Source organism: Saimiri boliviensis, chromosome 14, assembly GCF_048565385.1.
Source record: "Saimiri boliviensis isolate mSaiBol1 chromosome 14, mSaiBol1.pri, whole genome shotgun sequence".
Taxonomy (NCBI): Eukaryota; Metazoa; Chordata; class Mammalia; order Primates; family Cebidae; genus Saimiri; species Saimiri boliviensis.
The window spans coordinates 400,258-424,236 of NC_133462.1; the positions used below are offsets into that span (position 1 = coordinate 400,258).

Here is a 23,979-nt window from a genome sequence, read left to right on the forward strand (position 1 = left end):
TTCGGAGTAAAGCCTGTCACAGAACCCTGTGGAGTGCCAGCTTCCCATGGCCCTTAGGGGAAAGTCCAAATTCCTTCACAATCTCCAGAATCCCTTCCCAGATTAAAATCTTAGCAGGCGTGGTGGCTCACACCTGTAATCCCAGCACTTTGGGAGGCGAGGCAGGTGGATCGCCTGAGGTCAGGAGTTCGAGACTAGCTTGACCAACATGGTGAAACCTGTCTCTACTAAAAATACAACATTAGCCGGACGTGGCGGCGCATGCCTGTAGTCGTAGCTACTTGGAAGGCTGAGGCAGGAGAATCATTTGAATCCGGGAGGTGGAGGTTGCAGTGAGCTGAGATTGCAACATTGCACTCCAGCTTGTGCAACAAGAATGAAACTCCATCTCAAAAAGAAAATTTAAAAAAATCTCCGGGAACAGGCCGGGCGCGGTGGCTCACGCCTGTAATCCCAGCACTTTGGGAAGCTGAGGCAGGTGGATCACGAGGTCAAGAGATCAAGACCATCCTGGTCAACATGGTGAAACCCCGTCTCTACAAAAAATACAAAAAAATCAGTTGGGCATGGTGGCGCGTGCCTGTAATCCCAGCTACTCAGGAGGCTGAGGCAGGAGAATTGCCTGAACCCAGGAGGCGGAGGTTGCGGTGAGCCGAGATGGCGCCATTGCACTCCAGCCTGGGTAACGAGAGCGAAACTCCGTCTCAAAAAAAAAAAAAAAAATCTCTGGGCACTCACCACAAACCTTGTGATGTCTGTCAGTCACATGGAACACCTTCCAGCTCCCTGACCGCACCACACCTCACCTCCAGGCACGCTTTCAGGCTTCTCTATCCTCGGGTGGCTCCACACCTTGCTGCCTTCCTAAGCTCTGCCTCCATGCCGATTACAGGCCATGCCAACAAAGCCCCGGGCTTCTGGTACAGGTTCACACACTGAGGTGTCCTCTCCGCTCCAACAGCATTTAAGACACAAAATGAAAACATGAGAAAGGCAGGGAAGATAAAAAGCAGCATGGAAGTCTCCACGAATGAGTGGGGAAAAAAGCAAAGTGAGGGTGAGTATGGGGTCTCACCTGTGGCTGCAAGGGTTTAGCTCCCTCAGCCCGTGAGGGGAGCCACTCTCCAGGCCAGGCTGTGCCTAAGACCAGGCCCCAAGATGAAAGCAGACCCACAGCACTCTCAGAGGCTGCCAGGACCAGCAATCTCCTGGCCCAGAGTGGCTCCTGTAACCAATTTCCACAAACTTGTTGTCTTAAGATGAACAGAAGCTTGAGGCCCGGTGCAGTGGCTCATGAGCCTGTAATCCCAGCACTTTCGGAATCTGAGGCAGGTGAACTGCTTGAGCCCAGGGGATCAAGACCAGCCTAGGCAACATGGCAAAACCTCATCTCTACAAAAGATACAAAAATTAACCAGTGTGGTGACACACACCTATAGTTCTAGCTATCTGGGAGGCTGAGGTGGGAAGATTGCTGGAGCCTGGGAGGCAGAGCCTGCAGGGAGCCAGGATCACAACACTGCACTCCAGCCTGGATGACAGAGTAAAACGCTATGTGGGGGTGGGGAGGGAAGTATGATGTTCGTTGTGGGCAAAAAAAAAAAAAAAAAAAAGAAAGAAAGAAAGAAAATAAAAAAAGATAAAAAGTTTCATAGAATAAGGCCAGGCACAGTGGCTAACTGTGATAATCCCAGCACTTTGGGAGGTCGAGGAGGGTGGATCACTTGAGGTCAGGAGTTCAAGACCAGCTTCGTCAACATGGTGAAACCCCATCTTTACTAAAAATACAGAAAATTAAGCCGGGCACGGTGGCTCACACCTGTAATCCCAGCACTTTGGGAGGCTGAGGCGGGTGGATCACGAGGTCGAGAGATCGAGACCATCCTGGTCAACATGGTGAAACCCCTTCTCTACTAAAAATACAAAAAATTAGCTGGGTGTGGTGGCACGTGCCTGTAATCCCAGCTACTCAGGAGGCTGAGGCAGGAGAATTGCCTGAACCCAGGAGGCGGAGGTTGCGGTGAGCCGAGATGGCGCCATTGCACTCCAGCCTGGGTAACAAGAGCGAAACTCCGTCTCAAAAAAAAAAAAAAAAAATTAGCCAGGCATGGTGGCTACATGGGAGGCTGAGGCACGAGAACTATTTGAACTTGGCGGGGGTGGAGGTTATAGCGAGCTGAGATATTGCCACTGCACTCCAGCCTGGGCAATGGAGTCCTAGCTACTTGGGAGGCTTAGGCACGAGAACTGTTTGAGCACAGTGGGTGGAGGCTGTAGTGAGCTAAGATGCTGCCATTGCACTCCTGCCTGGGCAATGGAGACTCTGGTTTTTTTTTTTCTTTTTTCTTTTTTTCTTTTTTTTCATAGGAAACAAGAGACTCTGTCTTAAAAAAAAAAAAAGTTTCGGGCCAGGCGCGGTGGCTCAAGCCTGTTGTCCCAGCACTTTGGGAGGCTGAGGCGGGTGGATCACGAGGTCTAGAGATCGAGAGCATCCTGGTCAACATAGTGAAACCCCGTCTCTACTAAAAATACAAAAAATTAGCTGGGCATGGTGGCGTGTGCCTGTAATCCCAGCTACTCAGGAGGCTGAGGCAGGAGAATTGCCTAAACCCAGGAGGTGGAGGTTGCGGTGAGCTGAGATCACACCATTGCACTCCATCCTGGGTAACAAGAGCGAAACTCAAAAAAAAAAAAAAAAGTTTCATAGAATGATACACACAAACACATGGAGGCTAAAAAATGCTAAATAAGCTCAATGTCAACGTCCTGTTTGTGAAAGGTGTCACCCTTCGGAAAAGCTGTGTGAAGGACACACAAGATACTCTGTACTATTTTGCAACTTTTTGTAAGTCTATATTTCAAAATGAAGGGTTTGTTTTTAAAATAGAGATGGGGTTTTGCCATGTTACTCAGGCTGATCTCAAACTCTTGGGCTCAAGCAATCCACCCACCTTGACATCCCAAAATGCTGGGATTACAGGTGTGAGCCACTGTGCCTAGACATAAGATGTTTTTTAATCACACAAATTTTGAAGTTGATTTATTTTTTAATTGATGAATACAAACTGTATATATTTATCATGTACATATACATTGTAGAATGGCTAAATTGAGGTAATTAACATATGCATACACATACTTTTTGTGATGAGAGTATTTTACTTTCCTAGCAATTTTCAAGCATGTAAAAGATTATTAACTATAGCCACCATAATCTTTTTTTTTTTTTTTTTTTTTTGAGACGGAGTTTCGCTCTTGTTACCCAGCCTGGAGTGCAATGGCGCGATCTCGGCTCACCGCAACCTCCGCCTCCTGGGCTCAGGCAATTCTCCTGCCTCAGCCTCCTGAGTAGCTGGGATTACAGGCATGCACCACCACGCCCAGCTAATTTTTTGTATTTTTAGTAGAGACGGGGTTTCACCATGTTGACCAGGATGGTCTCGATCTCTCGACCTTGTGATCCACCCACCTCGGCCTCCCAAAGTGCTGGGATTACAGGCTTGAGCCACCACGCCCGGCCTATAGCCACCATAATCTAAAAAATCACATCTATTTTAGGTTCATTGTAAAAAAGCAAAATATGGAGACAGCTAAAAATAAAAATAAAAAATAATCCAACCTCTTAGAGACAGCCACCGTTACTATTTTGTGCCTATAGTCATGTGCCCCATAATGACATTTTGATCAATGACAGACCGCATATATGACAGTGGTCACTTATGATTACGGTGGAGCTGCCCTATACAGGTACACCATTTTTTTAATCTTTTATTCCATATTTTCACTATACTTTTCCCATGTTTATATGTATTTACATATTCAAGTTCTCCACTGTGTTATAATTGCCTATAGTATTCACTACAGTAACATGCTGTGCAGGTTTGCAGCCTAGCAGCAAGAGGCTGTACCACATAACTTGAATGTGTATTAGATTACAACCATGTAGGTTTATATAAGCATGCCTATGATGTTCACGCAACAGTCACCTAATGACACATTTCAGAACATATCCCCGTTATTATTGACAGGTAACTGCATTTCCTATGAGAAATCTTCCTTAAAAAAAAAAAAGAGAGAAATCTTCCTTTGTGACTATTAACATGTTCACTAATCACTTATGTGTTTCTGGAAAAATGTGATTTAATGTAAATATTCTTTTGAAACTTAGCATCACAAAATATCTCCCAATGCCAATAAACAATTTTTGTAATAGCTGTAATCACTCTAATAGCTGACTTTGATGAAGGGACTGTAGTTTATTAATAGTCGCAGCTTTGAAGAGCTTGTTTCTGAATATTTATGACTTTTCCAAATTTCATCCTCACATCAGCCATATAATGGCTACTCTTGCTTTCACACATGCCTGCCTTTCTGCATATGTATGTTTAGGTTAAATATTCAAAAGAAGAAGTGCCAGGCAGCTCCCAGAATGCTGCACACAGGTACACATGCAAAGGGAGAAATTGTTTCTTGAGCTATCATAACACAGTGAGAGGGGAAAAGCAGCAGCGTCACCATCAACGATGATTAACTCTGGGCTCACTGCAAGTGCAAGGCTCCAGGCAGGGATATAAATGTGATCCAGACCCACCAAGGACATGACCCCAGCCTGTGGGGCCTTTTCTGAGGTGGTAGGGAGGCCACATGAGCAAACAGGCAAGAACAATGAAGTGCAGTCAGCACTGGATCAAGGAAAGACCACAGTTTGAAGTTTCTCACATAGTCTTTCTCATATTTCCTTTAGGTACACAATTTTTGTTTTATATCTATATGATTTGGGGTGGTCCATAAATGTTCTTCCTATAGTCTTTTATCACTAAAGAGGTGATAAGGCCAGGCCTCAATCCTGTATCATATGTGTAATAATGTAATCTTGTAATCATGCCTGTAATTGCAGCACTGCTGTAGGCTGATACGGTTTGGCTGTGTCCCCACCCAAATCTCATTTTGAATTGTGGTTCCCATAATTCCCATGTGTCATGTTGTGGTAGGGACTCAGTGGAAGGTAATTGAGTAATGGGGGCGGGTCTTTCCTTTGCTGTTCTTGTGACAGTCAGTCTTACAAGATGTGATGGTTTTATAAAGAGGAGTTCCCCTGCACACACCTCTTGCCTGCCATGTAAGGTGTGACTCTGCTCCTCCTTTGCCTTCTGCCATGATTGTGAGGCCTCCCCAGCTATGTGGAACTGAAAGTCAAACCTATTTCCTTGGCTGGGCATGGAGGCTCACACCTGTAACCCCAGCATTTTGATAGGCCAAAGTGGGTGGTTCACTTGAGGTCAAGAGTTCAAGACCAGCCTGGCCAACATCATGAAATCCCATCTCTAATAAAAATACAAATATTAGCTGGACATGGTGCACACAACTGTAGTCCCAGCCACTCAGGAGGTAGAGGCAGGAGAATCACTTGAACCCAGGAGGTGGAGGCTGCAGTAGCTGATATCATGCAACTGCACTGCAACCCAGGCAACACAGCAAGACTCAGTCTCAAAAACAACAACTCTTCCCTTTATAAATTATCAAGTCTCAGGTATGTTTTTATTAGCAGCATGAGAACAGACTAATATAGTAAATTGGTACTGGTACAGTGGGGTGTTGCTATGAAGATATCCAAAAATGTGGAAGCAACTTTAGTCTGGGTAACATGCAGAGGTTAGAACAGTTTGGAGGGCTCAGAGGTAGGAAAATGTGGGAAGGACTAGAATATCTTAGAGGCTTGTTGACTGGCTTTGACCAAAATGCTGATAGTGATATGGACAATAAATTCCAGGCTGAGGTAGTCTCAGATGCAGATGGGGAACTTGTAGGGAACTGGAGCAAAGGTGACTCTTGCTGTTTGAGCAAAGCGACTGGCAGCACTTTGCCCCTGCCCTAAAGATTTGTAGAACTTTGAACTTGAGAGAGATGATTTAGGGCATATGGCAGAAGAAATTTCTAAGCAGCAAAGTATTCAAGACATGACTTGGATGCTGTTAAAAGCATTGTTTAATATATTCACAAATATATGGTTTGGAATTGGAACTTATGTTTAAAAGGGAAGCAGAGCATAAAACGTCAGAAAATCTGCAGCCTGATGATGCAATAGAAAAGCAGAACCTGCCGGGCGCAGCGGCTCAAGCCTGTAATCCCAGCACGTTGGGAGGCCGAGGTGGGTGGATCATGAGGTCAAGAGATCAAGACCATCCTGGTCCACATGGTGAAACCCTGTCTCTACCAAAAATGCAAAAAATTAGCTGGGCATGGTGGCGCGTGCCTGTAATCCCAGCTACTCAGAGGCTGAGGCAGGAGAATTGCCTGAACCCAGGAGGCAGAGGTTGCGGTGAGCTGAGATCGCGCCATTGCACTCCAGCCTGGGTAACAAGAGCGAAACTCCGTCTCAAAAAAAGAAAAGAAAAGAAAAAAAAAGCGGAACCCATTTTATGCAGAGGAATTCAAGCCAGCTGCAGAAATTTGTTTAAGTAATGAAGAGCCAAATGTTAATTACCAAGACAATGGGGAAAATGTCTCCAGGGAATGTCAGAGGTCTTCACAGCAGCCCCTCCTATCTCGAGCCTGGGGGTCTAGGAGGAAAAAATGGATTTGTGGGGTAGACCCAGGGCCTTGCTGCTTTGTGCAGTCTCAGAACTTGGCGCCCTGCAGCCTAGCCGTGGCTAAAAGGGGCTAACATACGGCTTGGGATGTAGCTTCACAGGGTGCAAGCCCTAAGTCTCGGCAGCTTCCATGTGGCGTTGATCCTGTGGGTGCACAGAAGTCAAGAACTGAGGTTTGGAAGCCACTGCCTAGATTTCAGAGGATGTATGGAACTGCCTGGATGTCCAGGCAGAGATGTACTGCAGGGACAAAGCCCTCACGGAGAACCTATGCCAGGGCAGTGCAGAAGGGACATGTTGATTAGGTACCCCCCACCCCGAGTCACCACAGGGGCACTGCCTAGTGGAGCTGTGAGAAGGGGGCCACTGTCCTCCAGACCCCAGAATGGAAGAGCCAACAGCTTGCACCATGTGTCTGGAAAAGCCATACTCAATGCCAGCCCAAGAAAACAGCCAGGTGGTGGGCTGTACCTTGCAGAGCCAAAGGAGCAGAACTGCCCAAGACAATGGGAACCCACCTCTTCCATCAGCATGACCTGGGTATGAGACCTGGAGTCAGAAAAGACCATTTAGGAGCTTTAAGATTTCATTGTCCTGCTGGATTTTGAACTTGCATGGGGTCTGTTGCCCTTTTGCCTGGCCAATTTCTCCCATTTGGAATGGGTATATTTACCCAAAGCCTGTACCCACAGTGCATCTAGGAAGCAACTAACTTGTTTTGGAACTTACAGGCTCATAGGTGGAAGAGACTTGCCTTGTCCCAGATGAGACTTTGGACTATGGACTTTTGAGGTGATAATGAAATGAGTTAAGACTCTGGGGACTGTTGGGAAGGCATGACTGGTTTTGAAATGTGAAGACAGGAGATTTGAGAGGGGCCAGGGTGGAATGACATGGTTTGGCCATGTCCCCACCCAAATCTCATCTTGAACTCCCATAATTCCCATGTGTCATGTCATGGGAGGTCCTGGTGGAAGGTAACTGAATCATGGGGGCAGGTCTTTCCCATGTTGTTCTTGTGATAGCAAGTAAGTCTCATGATATATGATGGTTTGATCCAGGGGAGTTCCCCTGCAAACGACCTCTTGCCTGCTGTCACGTAAGAGGTGACTTTGCTCCTCCTTTACCTTCTGCCATGACTGTGAGGCCCCTCCAGCTATGTGGAACTGTGAGTGAATCAAAACTCTTTCCTTTATAAATTACCCAGTCTTGGGCGTGTCTTTATTAGCAACATGAGAACAGACTAACACAGAGGTCAAGGCAGGAAGACTGCTTGAGTCTAGGAGTTGGAGACCATCCTGGGCAACAAAATGAGACCCAGTTTCTACAAAAAAAAAAATCAAAAAGTTAGCTGGATATAGTGGTATACACTTGCAGTCCCAGCTACTCAGAAGGCTGAGGTGCGAGGATCACTTGAGTCAGGAGATCAAGGCTGCAGTGAGCTGTGATGGCACCACTGCACTCCAGCCTAGGTGAGAGATTGAGACCATCTCAAAAAATAGTAATAATAAATAAAAAACAAACAAAAGAAAACGAAACAAAAAAATGATAAAAGTATCTTTTTCTTAATGCTGTTACACTAAAGGTCTACTTTATTTGATATTATCTTGCCATCCATTTCCTTATTTGTTTGCACTGATGGATCCATGCTTATCCCACTACCTGTTTGTCAAAACCTGGACCATCTGACTCTTCTAAGGAGAGCATAGTTTTAACTTTTTCTTTTCTTTCTTTCTTTCTTTTCTAAGAGACAGGGTTTTACCATGTTGGCCAGGCTGGTCTCAAACTCCTGACCTCAAGCAATCCACCCACCTCAGCCTCCCAAAGTGCTAGGATTACAGCTTTTTATTTTCAATACAATTCCCTTTTTTTTTTTTCTTTTCTTGAGACAGAGTCTCTCTCTGTCACCAAGGGTGGAGTGTAATGGCGCAATCTTGGCTCACTGCAGCCCTGCTTCCTGGGTTCAAGCAATTCTCCTGCCTCAGCCTCCTGAATAGCTGGGACTACAGGCACATGCCATCATGCCTGGCTAATTTTTTGTATTTTTCATAGAGACATGGTTTCACCATGTTAGCCAGGATGGTCTTGATCTCCTGACCTCATGATCCGCCTGCCTCGGCCTCCCAAAGTGCTGGCATTATAGGCATAAGCCAGCATGCCTGGCCTTTCAATTCAATTTCGAAGTATCTGTTACTAAAACAGAGTTCTACCCATTACATTTACTGTGATAACTAGTCTTATTTCTGGCATTACATATTATATTTTCTATTACTTTTCAAGTTCAAGACCAGCCTGGACATCATGGCAAAAACCTGTCTATACTTAAAAAATAAAAAAAATTAGCCAGGGCAGGGTGTGGTGGCTCAAGCCTGCAATCCCAGCACTTTGGGAGGTCGAGGCGGGTGGATCACGAGGTCAAGAGATCGAGACCATCCTGGTAAACATGGTGAAACCCCGTCTCTACTAAAAGTACAAAAAAGTAGCTGGGCATGGTGGCACGTGCCTGTAATCCCAGCTACTCAGGAGGCTGAGGCAGGAGAATTGCCTGAACCCAGGAGGCGCAGGTTGCGGTGAGCCGAGATTGCACCATTGCACTCCAGCCTGGGCAACAAGAGCGAAACTCTGTCTCAAAAAAAAAAAAAATTAGCCAGGCGTAGTGGCACACGTCTGTAGTCCCAGATACCTGGGAGGCTGAAGCAGGAGAATTGCTTGAACCCAGGAGTCAGAGGCTGCGGTGAGCCATGATCAAGCCACCATTCCAGCCTGGGTGACAGAGGGAGAGCCTGTCTCAAAAAAAAAGAAAAAAAAAATGTCACCAGGACTATTTTTGGAAATTGTCAAAGCATTTGAGCTTCTTTAATGAAAATAAAGACCTATGAAAAAGAAGAAACGTGATAGTCACAAACAGAGTTGACAATAAACTGCATGGCTGAAAAATGCAAAAAACTGCTCTGCATTAAAGACATATATTCCCAGCACTTTGTGAGGCCAAGGCAGGAGATAAGCCTGGAGTTTGAGACCAGCCTGGGTAACATGTGAGACCCATCTATAAAATCAATAAATAAGACATGAATCAAAACATACTGGGGCCTATGATCTCAGACTCCTCCCTCAGCAAATGCCTCAGGCCTTCCTACCCTTCAGAATCCACTGACCACTCAGGCTGTACTTCCTATGGGCCAGGCACTGTACCTTGTTCTCTGCCTCAATTCATCCATTTGATTTTCCTTATAACCCCACAAAGACAATTAACAGCATTTATCCAGTTTTCTGAATGAGGAAAATAGGGCAGAAAAAACTTGAGTAAAACTTAACTGAGACCTGATGGCTGGGGAGTGCAAAGCTGGGAGCTCCACAGCTCATGGCCCTAAGCACATGACCTCAGCTCCCAGCCTCCCCAGCTGGTACACCCCACCCCAGACCAGCCCACTGCCCCTGTTATTTTTCTTAGCATCCTTGGTTCTTGGCCTCTCTAACCTGTTTGTTCTGTGCAATCTGCCCATGCCCTTGACTGTCCCCTCTGCTCAACCCTACTAGTTTCTGAGTCCTGGGTGGCATAGGAGTCCAGGAATACCAGTATCCACTCAGTCACCATCTCCTTACAACTGCAAGCTCATTCTCTCACTATCTACTTCAGCCTCTTCCCACCACTATCCTCTCTATGTAGACAAATCTGCCTTTTAATTCACTCCAAGGGATGGTTCTGGACTCTTTCAACTTCCTGGCACACAGACTCCTGCAAGCCTGCACTCATCAGTAGCTCCCTTCAAATTCTAATGTGAGATGTCTTCTTTCTGGTCAAGATGAATCCATATCCCAGTGCCCGACCTCCACATCTCTTCTTCTCTCAGCTCAACCCTGAAGAGAGTCACCAACACCCTCAGTTCCCCCTCCTCCTCTTGCCCATCTGCTCTGCTCTCTCACTCCCAAACACACACACACACACACACACACACACACACACACAAATGTAGATCACATCCAAGAAGGCTGCCAAATATCCTATGTGATACTATCTTGTCCTGATGCTCCTGGCCTTCCCTGGGGAATCTCTCACTGCCTGTGTCCATCTCTGCTCTCTAACCGTTTCTTTCCTTCCTTGTCTGGAGGCATCAGAGGGCAAGGGCAAGGGCGAGGGCAAGGGCTGAGAACACTCACTTTGCAACCTGCTTTCAAAGTACTGGCTCCATTACCTGCCGCTGTCAGACTATGAACAGGCCTCCTTAACAGTTCCAGGCCTGTTTCCTCATCTGTAGACATCTGGAAAAACAGCAAGCCCTTCCTTGTGAGGATGCTGAAAGAATTAATTGAGTTGCCTTTACAGAGCTTAATGTGTATTTATTCATAGTGATTATACTTGGACATAAAATTCCCCTTCTGTTCCTCATACTGGACTTACATGGGCGCTGATCTGGCAGGAGTCCCTCTGGCTGCAGGGCTAGGGAGGGAGTTTCTTTCTCTTTTATTTTCTTTTCCAGTTTTCTCTCTCCCTGCTTGTGAGGTGATGCTTCCAATTTGCCCCAGGTTACATGTCTAGCCCAAACCTCCGGGGCTTCCTGCCACTGCCATTCCCTCCTCCACATTCAGCCACGTCACCCACGTGCTCAACTCCCATGCAGAGACTGACAAGGAATTCCACATCTTCCTTGCACAGTGACTTCTATCCTGGCTCCACGCTTGAAACGGTTAACAGTCTTCCTCCACTCTTTCCTGTCTTTCGGCATCCCTCCTTAGACGGAGTCATTTCCACCATCAGATGTTTCCCTACTCCCTTAGACTCTGAAATCCAGCCTTTCTCATTAGCACTGCCTTATACGGTCCCCATCAACTCTTGCCAGAACACAAATGGAACCCCGAGCCCTCACTTACAGGCATTACGCACACATCCCATCCTGTTCACCTCTACAGTCCCTCACTGGGGCACACCAGTGTTGCTTAACCACTGCAGGCCCCCAACACCCCAGTCACCCCTGCCCTGCCTGCCCTGAATCTTCTTTTCGCTTAGAAAACACACACGTTCTCTTCAAGGTTCAAGCTTCACGTACCATGGGAAGAAAACGTGTCCGTGTCTGGAGCTAGGATGACCTCTGCGTTGCAATAGGCGCCACCTGCCTGGTGCCTCTGTGCCAGGAGGCTCTTGGCCACCACCTGCGGAAAAGCCGCAGAAGGTGAGGGAGCTGAGGGAGGAAAACGCTGGTTCTGCAGCCCCAGAGCTCCACACGCCGGCCTCAATCTCCAGCCCCTGCAGCCCTCGACCCAGCCCACCTGGGTCAGGAGTGCCCAGCCAGGCCCACCGCGCGCCCAGACCTGCAAGGAGGCCCGGCCCTATCAGTACCCTGCCAGCTCTGAAGCAGGAGAGCCTCCGACAAGCTCAGACCCAGCCGGGCGCTGCCGTAGGCGGACTCTGACTGGACCAGCCTTCCCGGTCCCCGAGGCCGGAGAGATTCCGATTACATCAGTTCCCTGCCCCGTCCGGCCTCGACGCACGAGGGACGCCCGCCGGCCCAGCTCGTTTCTCCGGCACGCCCAGGTCACTTGGGGCCGCTCCGGCCTGGTCCTGCGCTCCGGCTCCACCCGACCAACAGCGAAGCCTCCGCGCCAACCTTGGAAGGGCCAGCCTCACTGGCACGCGCCGGGCAATGGCGGCGCTTCCGGTGGCCGACGTCGGTGTCCGCGCTCTGCGAGAGGAACCACAACTCCCAGAAGTCCGCGCGCCGGCGGCCGTTGCTTTCTCAGGCGTCGCCCTTCCGGGCGGCAGCTTGGGTCCCCGCGGCGGCGAGACGCGCTTTTTCCCGTGATCGGGACTAGCGCTGTGGTTTAGAAAGCTGCTTCCCGCGGTTCTGCTCCTTGGCGCGCCTGTCCCCTCCCCTTTGGACGGCCACGCTGGTTCTCATCCAGCAACCGAGGCTGAGACTGTGGAGGTGGCGCCCGGCATCCCGGAGCCCGGGGCAAGGGCGCCCGCCACCATCGCGCGTGTGGCAGGGACTCGGACACAGCCTGGGCAAGGGGACGCGTCCTGGTGACAGAAACAGAGCCCCGGGTGTCCCCGCGAGGAGCGTTCCGAGCGGACGCTGTGAGCGCGGAGCCCCGGGTGTCCCCGCGAGGAGGTGTGGACGCTGTGAGCGCGGAGCCCCGGGTGACCCCGCGAGGAGCGTTCCGAGCGGACGCTGTGAGCGCGGAGCCCCGGGTGACCCCGCGAGGAGGTGTGGACGCTGTGAGCGCGGAGCCCCGGGTGACCCCGCGAGGAGCGTTCCGAGCGGACGCTGTGAGCGCGGAGCCCCGGGTGTGCCCGCGAGGAGCGTTCCGAGCGGAAGCTGTGAGCGCGGAGCCCCGGGTGTGCCCGCGAGGAGCGTTCCGAGCGGACGCTGTGAGCGCGGAGCCCCGGGTGACCCCGCGAGGAGCGTTCCGAGCGGAAGCTGTGAGCGCGGAGCCCCGGGTGTGCCCGCGAGGAGCGTTCCGAGCGGACGCTGTGAGCGCGGAGCCCCGGGTGACCCCGCGAGGAGCGTTCCGAGCGGAAGCTGTGAGCGCGGAGCCCCGGGTGTGCCCGCGAGGAGCGTTCCGAGCGGAAGCTGTGAGCGCGGAGCCCCGGGTGTGCCCGCGAGGAGCGTTCCGAGCGGAAGCTGTGAGCGCGGAGCCCCGGGTGTGCCCGCGAGGAGCGTTCCGAGCGGACGCTGTGAGCGCGGAGCCCCGGGTGTGCCCGCGAGGAGCGTTCCGAGCGGAAGCTGTGCGCGCGGAGCCCCGGGTGTGCCCGCGAGGAGCGTTCCGAGCGGACGCTGTGAGCGCGGAGCCCCGGGTGACCCCGCGAGGAGGTGTGGACGCTGTGAGCGCGGAGCCCCGGGTGTCCCCGCGAGGAGCGTTCCGAGCGGACGCTGTGAGCGCGGAGCCCCGGGTGTGCCCGCGAGGAGCGTTCCGCGCGGACGCTGTGAGCGCGGAGCCCCGGGTGTGCCCGCGAGGAGCGTTCCGAGCGGAAGCTGTGCGCGTGCTGATGGAGGTGGCCCGTCCGGCGTGATTGCCGAGGGGAGCCCGTTTGGCTTTCTGTGGTTGCTCCTGAGTGGGACCGGGAAGAAGAATAGGGTGGCTGGCAGGTAGGGATCCAGCTGTTTCGCACCTATTGCTGCAGAAGTTGTGGGACGGAGTTCCGTGATTATCGGTGGTCTGACGTTCGGTCTCCGTGCGCTGTGGGCCTCAGTGTCGGGGACCACAGGAGTTTCCTGCGCAGGCCACGTGGGCGGGAACCACCGTGGCTCAGGCGTCCTCAGCTCCTGGACTGTGCGTCTGTACCTGGGGCTTGACTGCCCTGTGGCTGACCCTGTCGATAGCCTTACCCAACAGTCATCACCTTTTTACTTGCTTATTTTCATACCTGGTTGTGCAACCCTGCAATCTTTTTTTTTTCTTTTTTCTTTTTTCTTTTTTTTTTTTTTTTTGAGACGGAGTTTCGCTCTTGTTACCCAGACTGGAGTGCAATGGCGTGATCTCGGCTCACCGCAACCTCCGCCTCCTGGGTTCAGGCAATTCTCCTGCCTCAGCCTCCTGAGTAGCTGGGATTACAGGCACGCGCCACCATGCCCAACTGATTTTTTTGTATTTTTTGTAGAGACGGGGTTTCACCATGTTGACCGGGATGGTCTCGATCTCTTGACCTCGTGATCCACCTGCCTCGGCTTCCCAAAGTGCTGGGATTACAGGCTTGAGCCACCGCGCCCGGCCAACCCTGCAATCTTTACATTCTTCCAGGAAATCTAGAATCTAACTCACTAAGGGAGGATCTTGATGGATTCTAGGCTAATCAGAATGGTCTCAAGCCTCTTGCTGTGTGAATTAGGCAAGGGTATTCTGGCCAAGGAGAAATAAGGCTGCTGGGTGTTTCTGAGGAAAATTCCCGTAGTCTTAAAAATGGGCATAAAACAGCAGTGTGTCCCCTTTTGCCCCTGGACAGTGACGTCTGCCTGTGATGTGCTGAACAGTCACAAGCACACTGGCACCATGAGAAAGCCAGCCCAGGAGGTAAAGTCAACATGCTGAGAATGGCACAGCAGAAAGATGGAAAGAACCAGTATCTGTGATGGAATGAATCCTCTTTGTGCCACTGAATCAACATTGCCTGTGCTACCTCAGGGACTTTACATTATGAGATAATAAATGACCTTGTTTGTTTTTATTACAGAAAATGTCAAACATACAAGAGTAGAGAGAACAGTATGATGAAGCCCCATGTTTCACCCATGCATCAGTTACCCTCGCCTAGCTTTTGGGTCAGCATTCTGCCTTTTAACCTATCCCTATCTGCTCCCAGGCCCTACCACTGGATTATTTTGAAGGAAATCCCAGACACATACATTTATTTCATCCATAAATAAAAATGTATCTCTAAAAGATAATGCTTTTTTCTAGAGTGGGCAAGTCCAAAAAAAGTGTTGTCTGGGAATAGGGAAGATTGACCAGAAATTACAGTGAATGGGAATTTGAGAAACTCTGGTTTCCTTTTGGGGTAATGAAAATGTTCTAAAATTTATTGTAGTGATGGCTGTAAAACTGTGAGTATATTAAACCATATACATTTTAAGTGGGTGAATGGTATGTGAATTATGTCCTAAGCTGTTTAAAAATCAATACCAAGACCTATTATTAAAAAATAGACTTTTTTTCTAAAAAATAAATGACTTTTAATTAAATCATTATATAATCATTAATTCACCTATATTATGAAGTTTCTTAATATCATAAAATATTCAGTGTTTAAAGTACCCCAATTGTGTCATTTTTTTTTACATTTTATTTATTCAAATTAGAATCCGAACAAAGTTCATACCTTGCATTTGGTATGTACTTAATGTGTACTTAATATGTACTTAAGTCTCATATGGATGTCTCCTACATGTGCTTTTTCCCTTTATTTCCATGTATTTGTTGAAACCAGGTAAATTTTTTTCTGTAGAATTTACCACATTCCAGATTTTGCTGATGCTGAGTATCCCTATGGTGTCACTGATCTGTCCCTTGTCCAATGATCTGCAGGGTTAATTAGATTCAAGTTTATATGTTTGTTGGACAAGAATCCTTCATAGGTTGTATTTGCCTTCTTGCATCCTATCAGAAGGCACATAATGTCTAGTTGTGTACCTCTATAATGTTTATTTTGATGAGTGCCTTCAAGTGTTGACTGCCTGATCAATCTATGGTAAAATTCTTCAACATTTTTCACCAAATGGCTTTTGCAGTCATTGATGATCATTGCCTACACTCATTGTTTTATTAGGAATTACAAATTATGATTTTCTTAGGAATTTTTCTTGTACACCTAAATGATGATTTTCTAAATCTGTCATTCCTTCTGCATCTGGAATTCTTCCATATGGAAAAACTTTCCTTTATCAGCTTTTTTGTTACCTTGAGGTACAATTTGTTTGGGAAAGGCAGAATAAATGCTTTATTCTTTCCCTTTATTTACCGGCTATCTGCTCCCAGCCCCTACCACTGGATTATTTTGAAGCAAATCCCAGACACATACATTTATTTCATCTATAAATAAAAATGTATCTGTAAAAGATAATGATTTTTTTCCAATTGGACAATTTTGTTTCTTTGTTTTTGTTTTTGTTTCACAAGACAGCAATACCCTTTATTCTGTAAAAGAAAAAATGATGAGGATAGGAGACAGATTAGTGGTTCCCAAAAGCTTCAGGTAGGGGGAGAAAATGATGGCAAAAAGCCATGATCTCTTATTTTCTGGGATGATGGAACTGTTCTAAATATTAATCATGGTAGTGGCTACAGGACTGTATCTGTTTGTGAAAACTCATAGCTGTGTGCTAAAAAAGGGTATTACATAGGTAGATTATTGCTTAATAAACTTAACTTTTAATAAATTCTACCATTGACACAAGATTTTTCTCAGTCATTTTTCAGGTCAGGCACCTCCAGCTGGTGATGCCGGCTTGTTCAGCCATGAGTTGCATCTGGTTGTTTGTTTGTTGTTTTTTGTTTTTGTTTTTTGAGAGCGAGTTTCTCTTTGGATTGCAGTGGGGCACAATATGGCTCACTGCAACCTCTGCCTCCTGGGTTCAAGCAGTTCTCATGCCTCAGCCTGAGTAGCTAGGACCGCAGGTGAACACCATCACACCCGGCTAATTTTTTGTATTTTCAGTTGAGATGGTAATCATGTTCCACTTAAAAAACAAAAACAAAAAAACAGCTGGATGCAGTGGCTCACGCTTGTAATCCTAGCACTTTGGGAGGCCAAGGCAGACAGATCACTTGAGGTCAGCAGCTTGAAACCAGCCTGGCCAACATGGTAAAACCCTATCTCTACTAAAAATACAAAAATTAGCCAGGCGTGGTGGTGGGCACCTGTAATCCCAGCTACTGGGGAGGCTGAGGCAGTAGATTCACTTGAACCCGGGAGGCAGAGGTTGCAGTGAGCCAAGGTGGAGCCACTGCACTCCAGCCTGAGTGACAGCGCGAGACTCAGTCTCAAAAAAAAAAAAGTCTGTAGAGCACCAAACCACTACTTTTTAATTTTGCCCCAGTATTAAAATACTTTTACCCACTGTGCTCATCCCTGCTGGCCTTTTAGGTTAAAAGAAAACTGATAAAACCTTATGAAGTTGGTATGAATTGTCCCACAAGAGACCACCCATCTTTTAATGTTTTTTTTTTTAGTTGGTGTCTCATTTTGTCACCCAGGCTGCAGTAAAGTAGTGTGTTCATAGCTTACCATAACATCAATCTCCTGGGCTCAAGTGATTCTCCTGCCTCAGCCTCTTGAGTAGCTTGGGTATTTTTTTGTAGAGATGGGGTTTCACCATGTTGCCCAGACTGGTCTGGAACTCTTGGCCTCACACTATCCTCTTGCCTTGGCCTCCCAAAGTGCTGGGATTATAGGCATGAGCCACTACACCCAGCCTTGAGAAGTTTTGTCTTGTTTTTTGACACAGAGTCTCACTCTGTCACCCAGGCTGGAGTGCAATGATTCGATCTCAGCTTACTGCAACCTTGGTCTCAGCCTCCCCAGTAGCTGAAATTATAGCCGTCTGCCACTAGGCCTAGCTAATTTTTGTATTTTTAGTAGAGACAGGTTTTCACCATGTTGGCCAACCTAGTCTGGAACTCCTGACCTCAAGTGATCCACCCACCTCGGCCTCCCAAAGTGCTGGGATTACAGGCATGAGCCATCATGCCTGGCTGAGAAGTTTTTATCAGGTATTTGCTGATGCTACACATTCTATATTTCTAAGTGTGTGGAGAAAAATACCTGATGAACCACATGCATGGCACACAGAAGGAGGCACTGAAATACATCACCCATTGCAGGAAACTTCAGAAATCCTTCCACGAACAATTTGCCATAAGTAGAATCCAAAGTATGATCCTCTGATTCAGGGAAAGCAGAAAGTTCCTGGCACCAGGAAAGCTGCAGCCCAGCTTAGGAGTGGACCCTCCTCTGGTTTCACATCAGACACTGTTGGGATGGATTCAGAATAGGGATGATGGGTTGAAGCTGTTCTTGTGCATATCTAGGTTTCCTGCATCATGGGTCACATTTTTTAGGCAGAATGCAGGGGGATGTAAGGAAGTTTTGGTAAATGCACTCCTGGGTGCAATATTGTGAGTGCATACATATCTTCTGCACTGCCCAGACACTCTCACCCCATGACAGGATTCTCCATGTGCCCACCCCATAAACTACTGGGTCCTCAATGGTAAAGTCCCTGGGACTTTAGCACTGAACACAACGATGATAGAAAGTGGCCTTCACACTTACCTGGAATGATTTCTCAGAAGCCTGGGAGCACTTAGCTCCGTAGCTCCTTGTACCTCATCTTTGTTACATCCTCATACATAATGGGAAAAATTAAATCAATCATTCATTCCACTTTGATTCTTGTCCATGTGCAAATGTACTTTAATATGGTAGAACAATCACATACATCATACATTTCTCAGTTTGCAGCGTATTTATGTCTTATGGACTCGGCCTAAAACAAATTAGAAACTATACACATGGTCCTATGTGGGAAAGTGTTTAAGTACATAAGAACTTTGATACTACATTTCTGTCTACTGTTTCAATGTCTGTATCAATAATGTAGTCGTCTGAGGGACAACTTTCCTCACATCAGTGTTTATATTATTTATTTTCTTCTCCTTGTAATAGTCCTTTCTCAGATTTAGGCTTAGTGCTTAAGCTTAGTGATCTCCTTTTGTAGGACTGTGTCATAAGAGCAAAGAATGATCATATATTGTTTCATTAAAAATGTTACTTCTGGCCAGACACAGTGGCTTACGCCTGTTGTCCCAGCACTTTGGGAGGCTGAGGAGGGTGGATCACCTGAGGTCAGGAGTTTGAGGCCAGCCTGGCCAACATGGTGAAACCCTGTCTCTACCAAAAATACGAAAATTAGCTGGGTATGGTGGCAGATGCCTGTAATCCCATCTACTCAGGAGGCTGAGACAAGAGAACTGCTTGAGCACAGGAGGCAGAGGTTGCAGTGAGCCGAGATCCTGCCACCACACTCCTCTAGCCTGGGCGAGACTGTCTCAAAAAAAGTTACTTTTACGTTGATGTCCCAGTAAAGGGGAAAAAAAGAAGAAAATCTTTTTAAAGTTATGGCTGGGTACAATGGCTCACACCTGTAACCCCACCACTTTGGGAAGCTGAGGTCAGAGGATCACTAGAGTCCAAGAGATTGAGGCTGCAAAGAGTGATAATCTTGCCACTACACTCCAGCCTGGTGACAGCGTGAGACCTGGTCTCAATTTAAAAAGTTCATTAATAGTTTGACTCAAGAATGAGTTATCTGGTGCCTAACGTGGCTAGAATGCTGCCTGAAGGGGCTTTCTGCACTGATTATATGCGTAGGAGTTTCTATTATGAATTACCTGGTGTTCCGTAAGGTCAGACGGTCTCCTGAAGGCTTTTTCACATTCATACATTCATGTTGGTTTTTGCCCATATGAATTTTTTTATGCACACACAATAAGGTAAGAACTCTTTCTGAAAGTTTTTCCACGTTGACCACATTTATAGGCTTCTCTCCAGAATGAGTTCTTTGCTGTTCAATAAGGTGAGAATTCTGGCTGCAGGATTTTCCACACTGGTGACATTCATGAGGTTTTTCTCTAGTGTGAAATCTCTGATGCAGAATAAGTAATCAGCTCTAGCTGATTTCCCACAATCAGGACACCTGCAGTTTCTCTCCGGGATGATTTCTCTGATGAGCAACAAGTGAGAACCCTAAGTGAAGCATTTCCAACACTGATTACAGTCATGAAACTTCTCTGCAGTATGAGTTGTTTGCCATGCAATAAGGCCAGAACTTTAGAGAAAGATTTCCTACCTTGATTACCTTTATAAGGCTTCTTTCCATTATGCTCTCCTTGATCCAAATTAAAATCAAGGATTGCACTGAAAGATTTCTCACGTTGATTACAATGGAATAGTTTTTCTTCAATGTGAGTTTTCTTTTTTCCTTTTTGTTGAAACAGAGTCTTGCTGTGTCACCCAGGCTGGAGTGCAGTGGTATAATCTCGGCTCACTGCAACCTCCACCTCCCAAGTTCAAGCAATTCTCTGCCTCAGTCTCCCAAGTAGCTGGGCTTACAGGCACTCACCACCACACCCCGCTGATTCTTTTTGTATTTTTAGTAGAGATGGGGTTTCACCATGTTGGCCAGGCTGGTCTTGAACTCTTGACCTTGTGATCCACCCACCTCAGCCTCCCAAAGTGCTGGGATTACAGGCATGAACCACTGCACCCCACCCAGTGTGTATTTACTAATGCCCAATTAGGTGAGCTCTCCTGCTGAAAGCTCTCTAACATTCCTAATATTCCCAGAATCTCCAATATGAGTTCTGTAATGTCTAACAAGGTGAGAGCACCAGCTAAAAAACTTTCCACATTAATTACATTCATAGATTTGTCTCTATCTGCTCGAGGGTCACAGTTTTAATTACTTCGGCTTAACAGTACACACTTTCATTTTGGTAAGACACTCCCTACATCGTTATTCGTGTTAAAAATTATGTTGGCCGGGTGTGGTGGCTCACACTTGTAATCCCAGCACTTTGGGAGGCCGAGGCAGGTGGTTCATAAGGTCAAGAGATCGTGACAATCCTGGTCAACATGGTGAAACCCCGTCTCTACTAAAAATACAAAAAATCAGCTGGGCATGGTGGCATGTGCCTGTGATCCCAGCTACTCAGGAGGCTGAGGCAGGAGAATTGCCTGAACCCAGGAGGCGGAGGTTGCGGTGAGCCGAGATCGCGCCATTGCACTCCAGCCTGGGTAACGAGAGCGAAACTCCGTCTCAAAAAAAAAAAAAATTATGTTAACTTTTGCCATTTTCCTTTTTAGATCACTTTTATTATTATTATTATTATTTTAGATGAAGTGTCACTTACTCTATTGTCCAGCCTGGAGTGCGGTGGTGTGATATTGGATCAATGCAACCTCCACCTCCCGTGTTCAAGGGATTCTCCTGCCTCAGCCTTCCAAGTAGCTGGGAGTATAGACATGCCTGGCTAATGTTTGTATTTTTGGTAGAGAATGGGTTTCACCAGGTTGCCTAGGCTGTTCTCGAATTCCTGACTTCAAGTGATCCACCCACCTTGCCCTTCCAAAGCGTTGGGATTACAGGTGTGAGCCACTGTGCTCGGCCCCTAATCAACTGTATTTAACTCACGTTTGTTTTGGCAAGTAAATGGCCAAAAGGCCCCGCCCCCACCCCCTGTTTTTTTTGAGACAAGGTCTCCCTCTGCTGCCCAGTCTGGAGTGCAGAGGTATAACCATCGCTTACTGCAGCCTCCAACTGACTCAAGCCATCCTCCCAAGTAGCTGAGACTACAAGTGTGTGCCACCATGACCAGCTTTTTTCTTTTTCTTTTTTCCAGACATGGGGTCTTGCTGTGTTGCCCAGGCTGGACTCAAACTCCTGGGCTTAAGCAATTTACCCCTCTCAGGCTCCCAAAGTGCTGGGATTACAGGCCTGATCCACAGCGTCCAATCTGAAAGACCACTTTTAAATCAGTTTATAAATTTTGAATTTTAACGCATGGATTAAAAAAATTATTCACCGGCTGCGTGTGGTGGCTCCCACGTTTAATCCCAGCACTTCGGGAGGCTGAGGTGGGCAGATTTGCGAGGTCAGGAGTTCAAGACCAGGCTGGCCAACATGGTGAAACCCGTCTCTACTAAAAAATACAAAAATTAGCTGGGCATGGTGGCTGGTGCCTGTAATGCCAGCTACTTGGGAGGCTGAGGTAGGAGAATTGCTTGAACCAGACCCAGGAGATGGAGGTTGCAGTGAGTTGAGTGCATGCCACTGCACTCCACCCTGGGCTACAGAGCTAGACTCTATGTCAAAAAAAAAAAAAGAAAAAAAAAAATTCAGCTAATAAGACTGAGGGTCCTGGATATGGCAAAACACAAGTTGGTGTGGTATGCATCTCGATATTCCCCCTGCCAGGCGAACCTGGAGATGCTTGGTCCTGGCAGATCTCCTCACGTTTCTTCCAGGTTTCTGCTCAGGACACGGCTCGAGTGATGCGCAGCCAGACTCTTCAGCAAGCATCCCTGGCCAGACCAGGTGGGTGAGGGCAGCCAGGCTGGGTGTCTAGGAAAGGCAGGCGCTGGGACATTTCCAAGGCAGGAAAGGGATGCCCCTCACCTGTGACTGAGGGCCAGGGAAGCACAACGCTTGTGCATCTGAGCCTGATGAGGAGACCATCAACCTCTCCCTATGGTCCCAATCCCCTGGGCGCCTGGGACCACCCAGCCCAGGAACCCTGGAGCTCTAGTCTGGGCTCTCACTGCTACTGGAAAGGCAGTCCCCGTTCCAGACCTCTAGAGAGGGTTTGTGGATCTCATGCAATAAATTATTCAAATCTAGTCCATTACGTGAAAGCAAGTTAGTTTATTAGGAAAATAAAGGAATAAGGAATGACTACTCCATAGAAGAGAGCAGCCCAGATGGCTGCTGGTGGCCCATTTTTATGGTTATTTCTTGATGATATGCTAAACAAAGGGTGGATCATTTATGCCTCCGTTTTTAGACCATGTAGGGTAACCTCCTGATGTTGCCAAGGCATTTCCAAACTGTCATGGCGCTGGTGGGAGTGTAGCAGTGAGGATGACCAGAGGTCACTCTCGTGGCTCTTGTTTTTGGTGGGTTTTGGCGGGCTTTTTTTTTTTTTTTTTTTTTTTTTTTTTTGAGACGGAGTCTCGCTCTTGTTACCCAGGCTGGAGTGCAATGGCACGATCTCGGCTCACCACAACCTCCGCCTCCTGGGTTCAGGCAATTCTCCTGCCTCAGCCTCCTGAGTAGCTGGGATTACAGGCACGCGCCACCATGCCCAGCTAACTTTTTGTATTTTTAGTGGAGACGGGGTTTCACCTTGTTGACCAGGATGGTCTCGATCTCTTGACCTCGTGATCCACCCGCCTCGGCCTCCCAAAGTGCTGGGATTACAGGCTTGAGCCACCGAGCCTGGCTTGGCGGGCTTTTTTACTGCAAGCTGTTTTATCAGCAAGGTTTTTGTTTGTTTTTGTTTTGCTTTTCGTTTTTGTTGTTGAGACGGGGCCAGCCTTGCTCTGTCACCAGCCTGGCGTGCAGTGGCCGGATCTCAGCTCACTGCAATCTCCGCTTCCCGGGTTCAAGTGATTCCCCTGCCTCAGCCTCCCGAGTAGCTGGGACTACAGGTGCGCACCACCACGCCCGGCTTTTTTTTTTTTTTTTTTTTTTTTTTTTTTTTTTTTAATTTTAGGAGAGACAGGGTTTCGCCATGTTTGGCAGGATGGTCTCGATTTCCGTCATCCGCCCGCCTCGGCCTCCCAAAATGCTGGGATTAACAGGTGCGAGCCACCCCGCCCGGCCATGACCTGTATCTTGTACAGACCTCCTATCTCATCCTGAGACTAAGAATGCCTTAACTTACCGGGAACGCCGACCGACCGGTCTTAGCCTTAGCTCACCAAGCCCCTATTCAAGACGCAATTGCTCTGGTTCCCAAGCCCCCGGCACCGCCCTCAGGCCGAGGACGGGGTCCCCAGGGGCGAGGCGAGCCTGCACAGGTCCGGGGCCGTCCGCCTCCGCGGGGGCCGCCGCCAGCCGCAGGGCGCCCTACTCCCGGCTGTCGCCGAGATAGCCCTGAGTCCGTTTCCACCAGGCGTGGGCGCCAAGAGGCACCAACCACCGACGGGGCCAGGCACCGCCGCAGGAACGGGCTGGAGGCGGTTTGGAGGAGGCGAGAATCCGGGTGGGGAAGACCTGGAGCGAACGCGGCGGACGAGACGCTGATTGGACGAGACACGTTGCTCGTTTGGCAAAGCGTGACTCTGGGCACGGCCCGTCGCCGCTGGGTCGGAGCGGCGCGCTGATTGGGTAGGTCT

At 48.1% G+C, this 23,979-nt stretch overlaps 2 protein-coding genes across 20 annotated transcripts in view; one reads left to right on the forward strand and one right to left on the reverse strand.

Moving 5' to 3' along the window:
* ZNF544 (zinc finger protein 544) overlaps positions 1-13,779 on the reverse strand; it is a 37,075-nt gene extending 23,296 nt beyond the window's left edge. For 6 of the 19 annotated variants that reach the window (XR_012513731.1, XR_012513729.1, XR_012513730.1 and 3 more), the window contains exon 1: positions 807-11,727. The gene's annotated coding sequence lies outside the window, so the exon portion shown is untranslated. The other 13 variants (XM_074385767.1, XM_074385770.1, XM_039466877.2 and 10 more) reach the window with 13 other exon arrangements.
* On the forward strand, positions 12,230-22,449 carry LOC141581123 (uncharacterized). The gene is made up of 3 exons (XM_074385528.1): positions 12,230-12,365; positions 12,503-13,675; positions 14,530-22,449. Exons 1-2 carry the CDS (start codon positions 12,230-12,232, stop codon positions 13,597-13,599), a joined length of 1,233 nt encoding a protein of 410 aa, XP_074241629.1. The 3' UTR covers positions 13,600-13,675; positions 14,530-22,449.
* Positions 22,450-23,979: the final 1,530 nt, after the last annotated feature.

What these genes read in the sequence shown, in the direction of transcription:
- LOC141581123 (XM_074385528.1), top strand. Translation starts at nt 12,230, where the DNA reads ATGGCGGCGCTTCCGGTGGCCGACGTCGGTGTCCGCGCTCTGCGAGAG. An exon ending in CAGCTTGGGTCCCCGCGGCG is followed by an intron (nt 12,366 to 12,502) that starts GCGAGACGCGCT and finishes ACCGAGGCTGAG; the next exon opens with ACTGTGGAGGTGGCGCCCGG.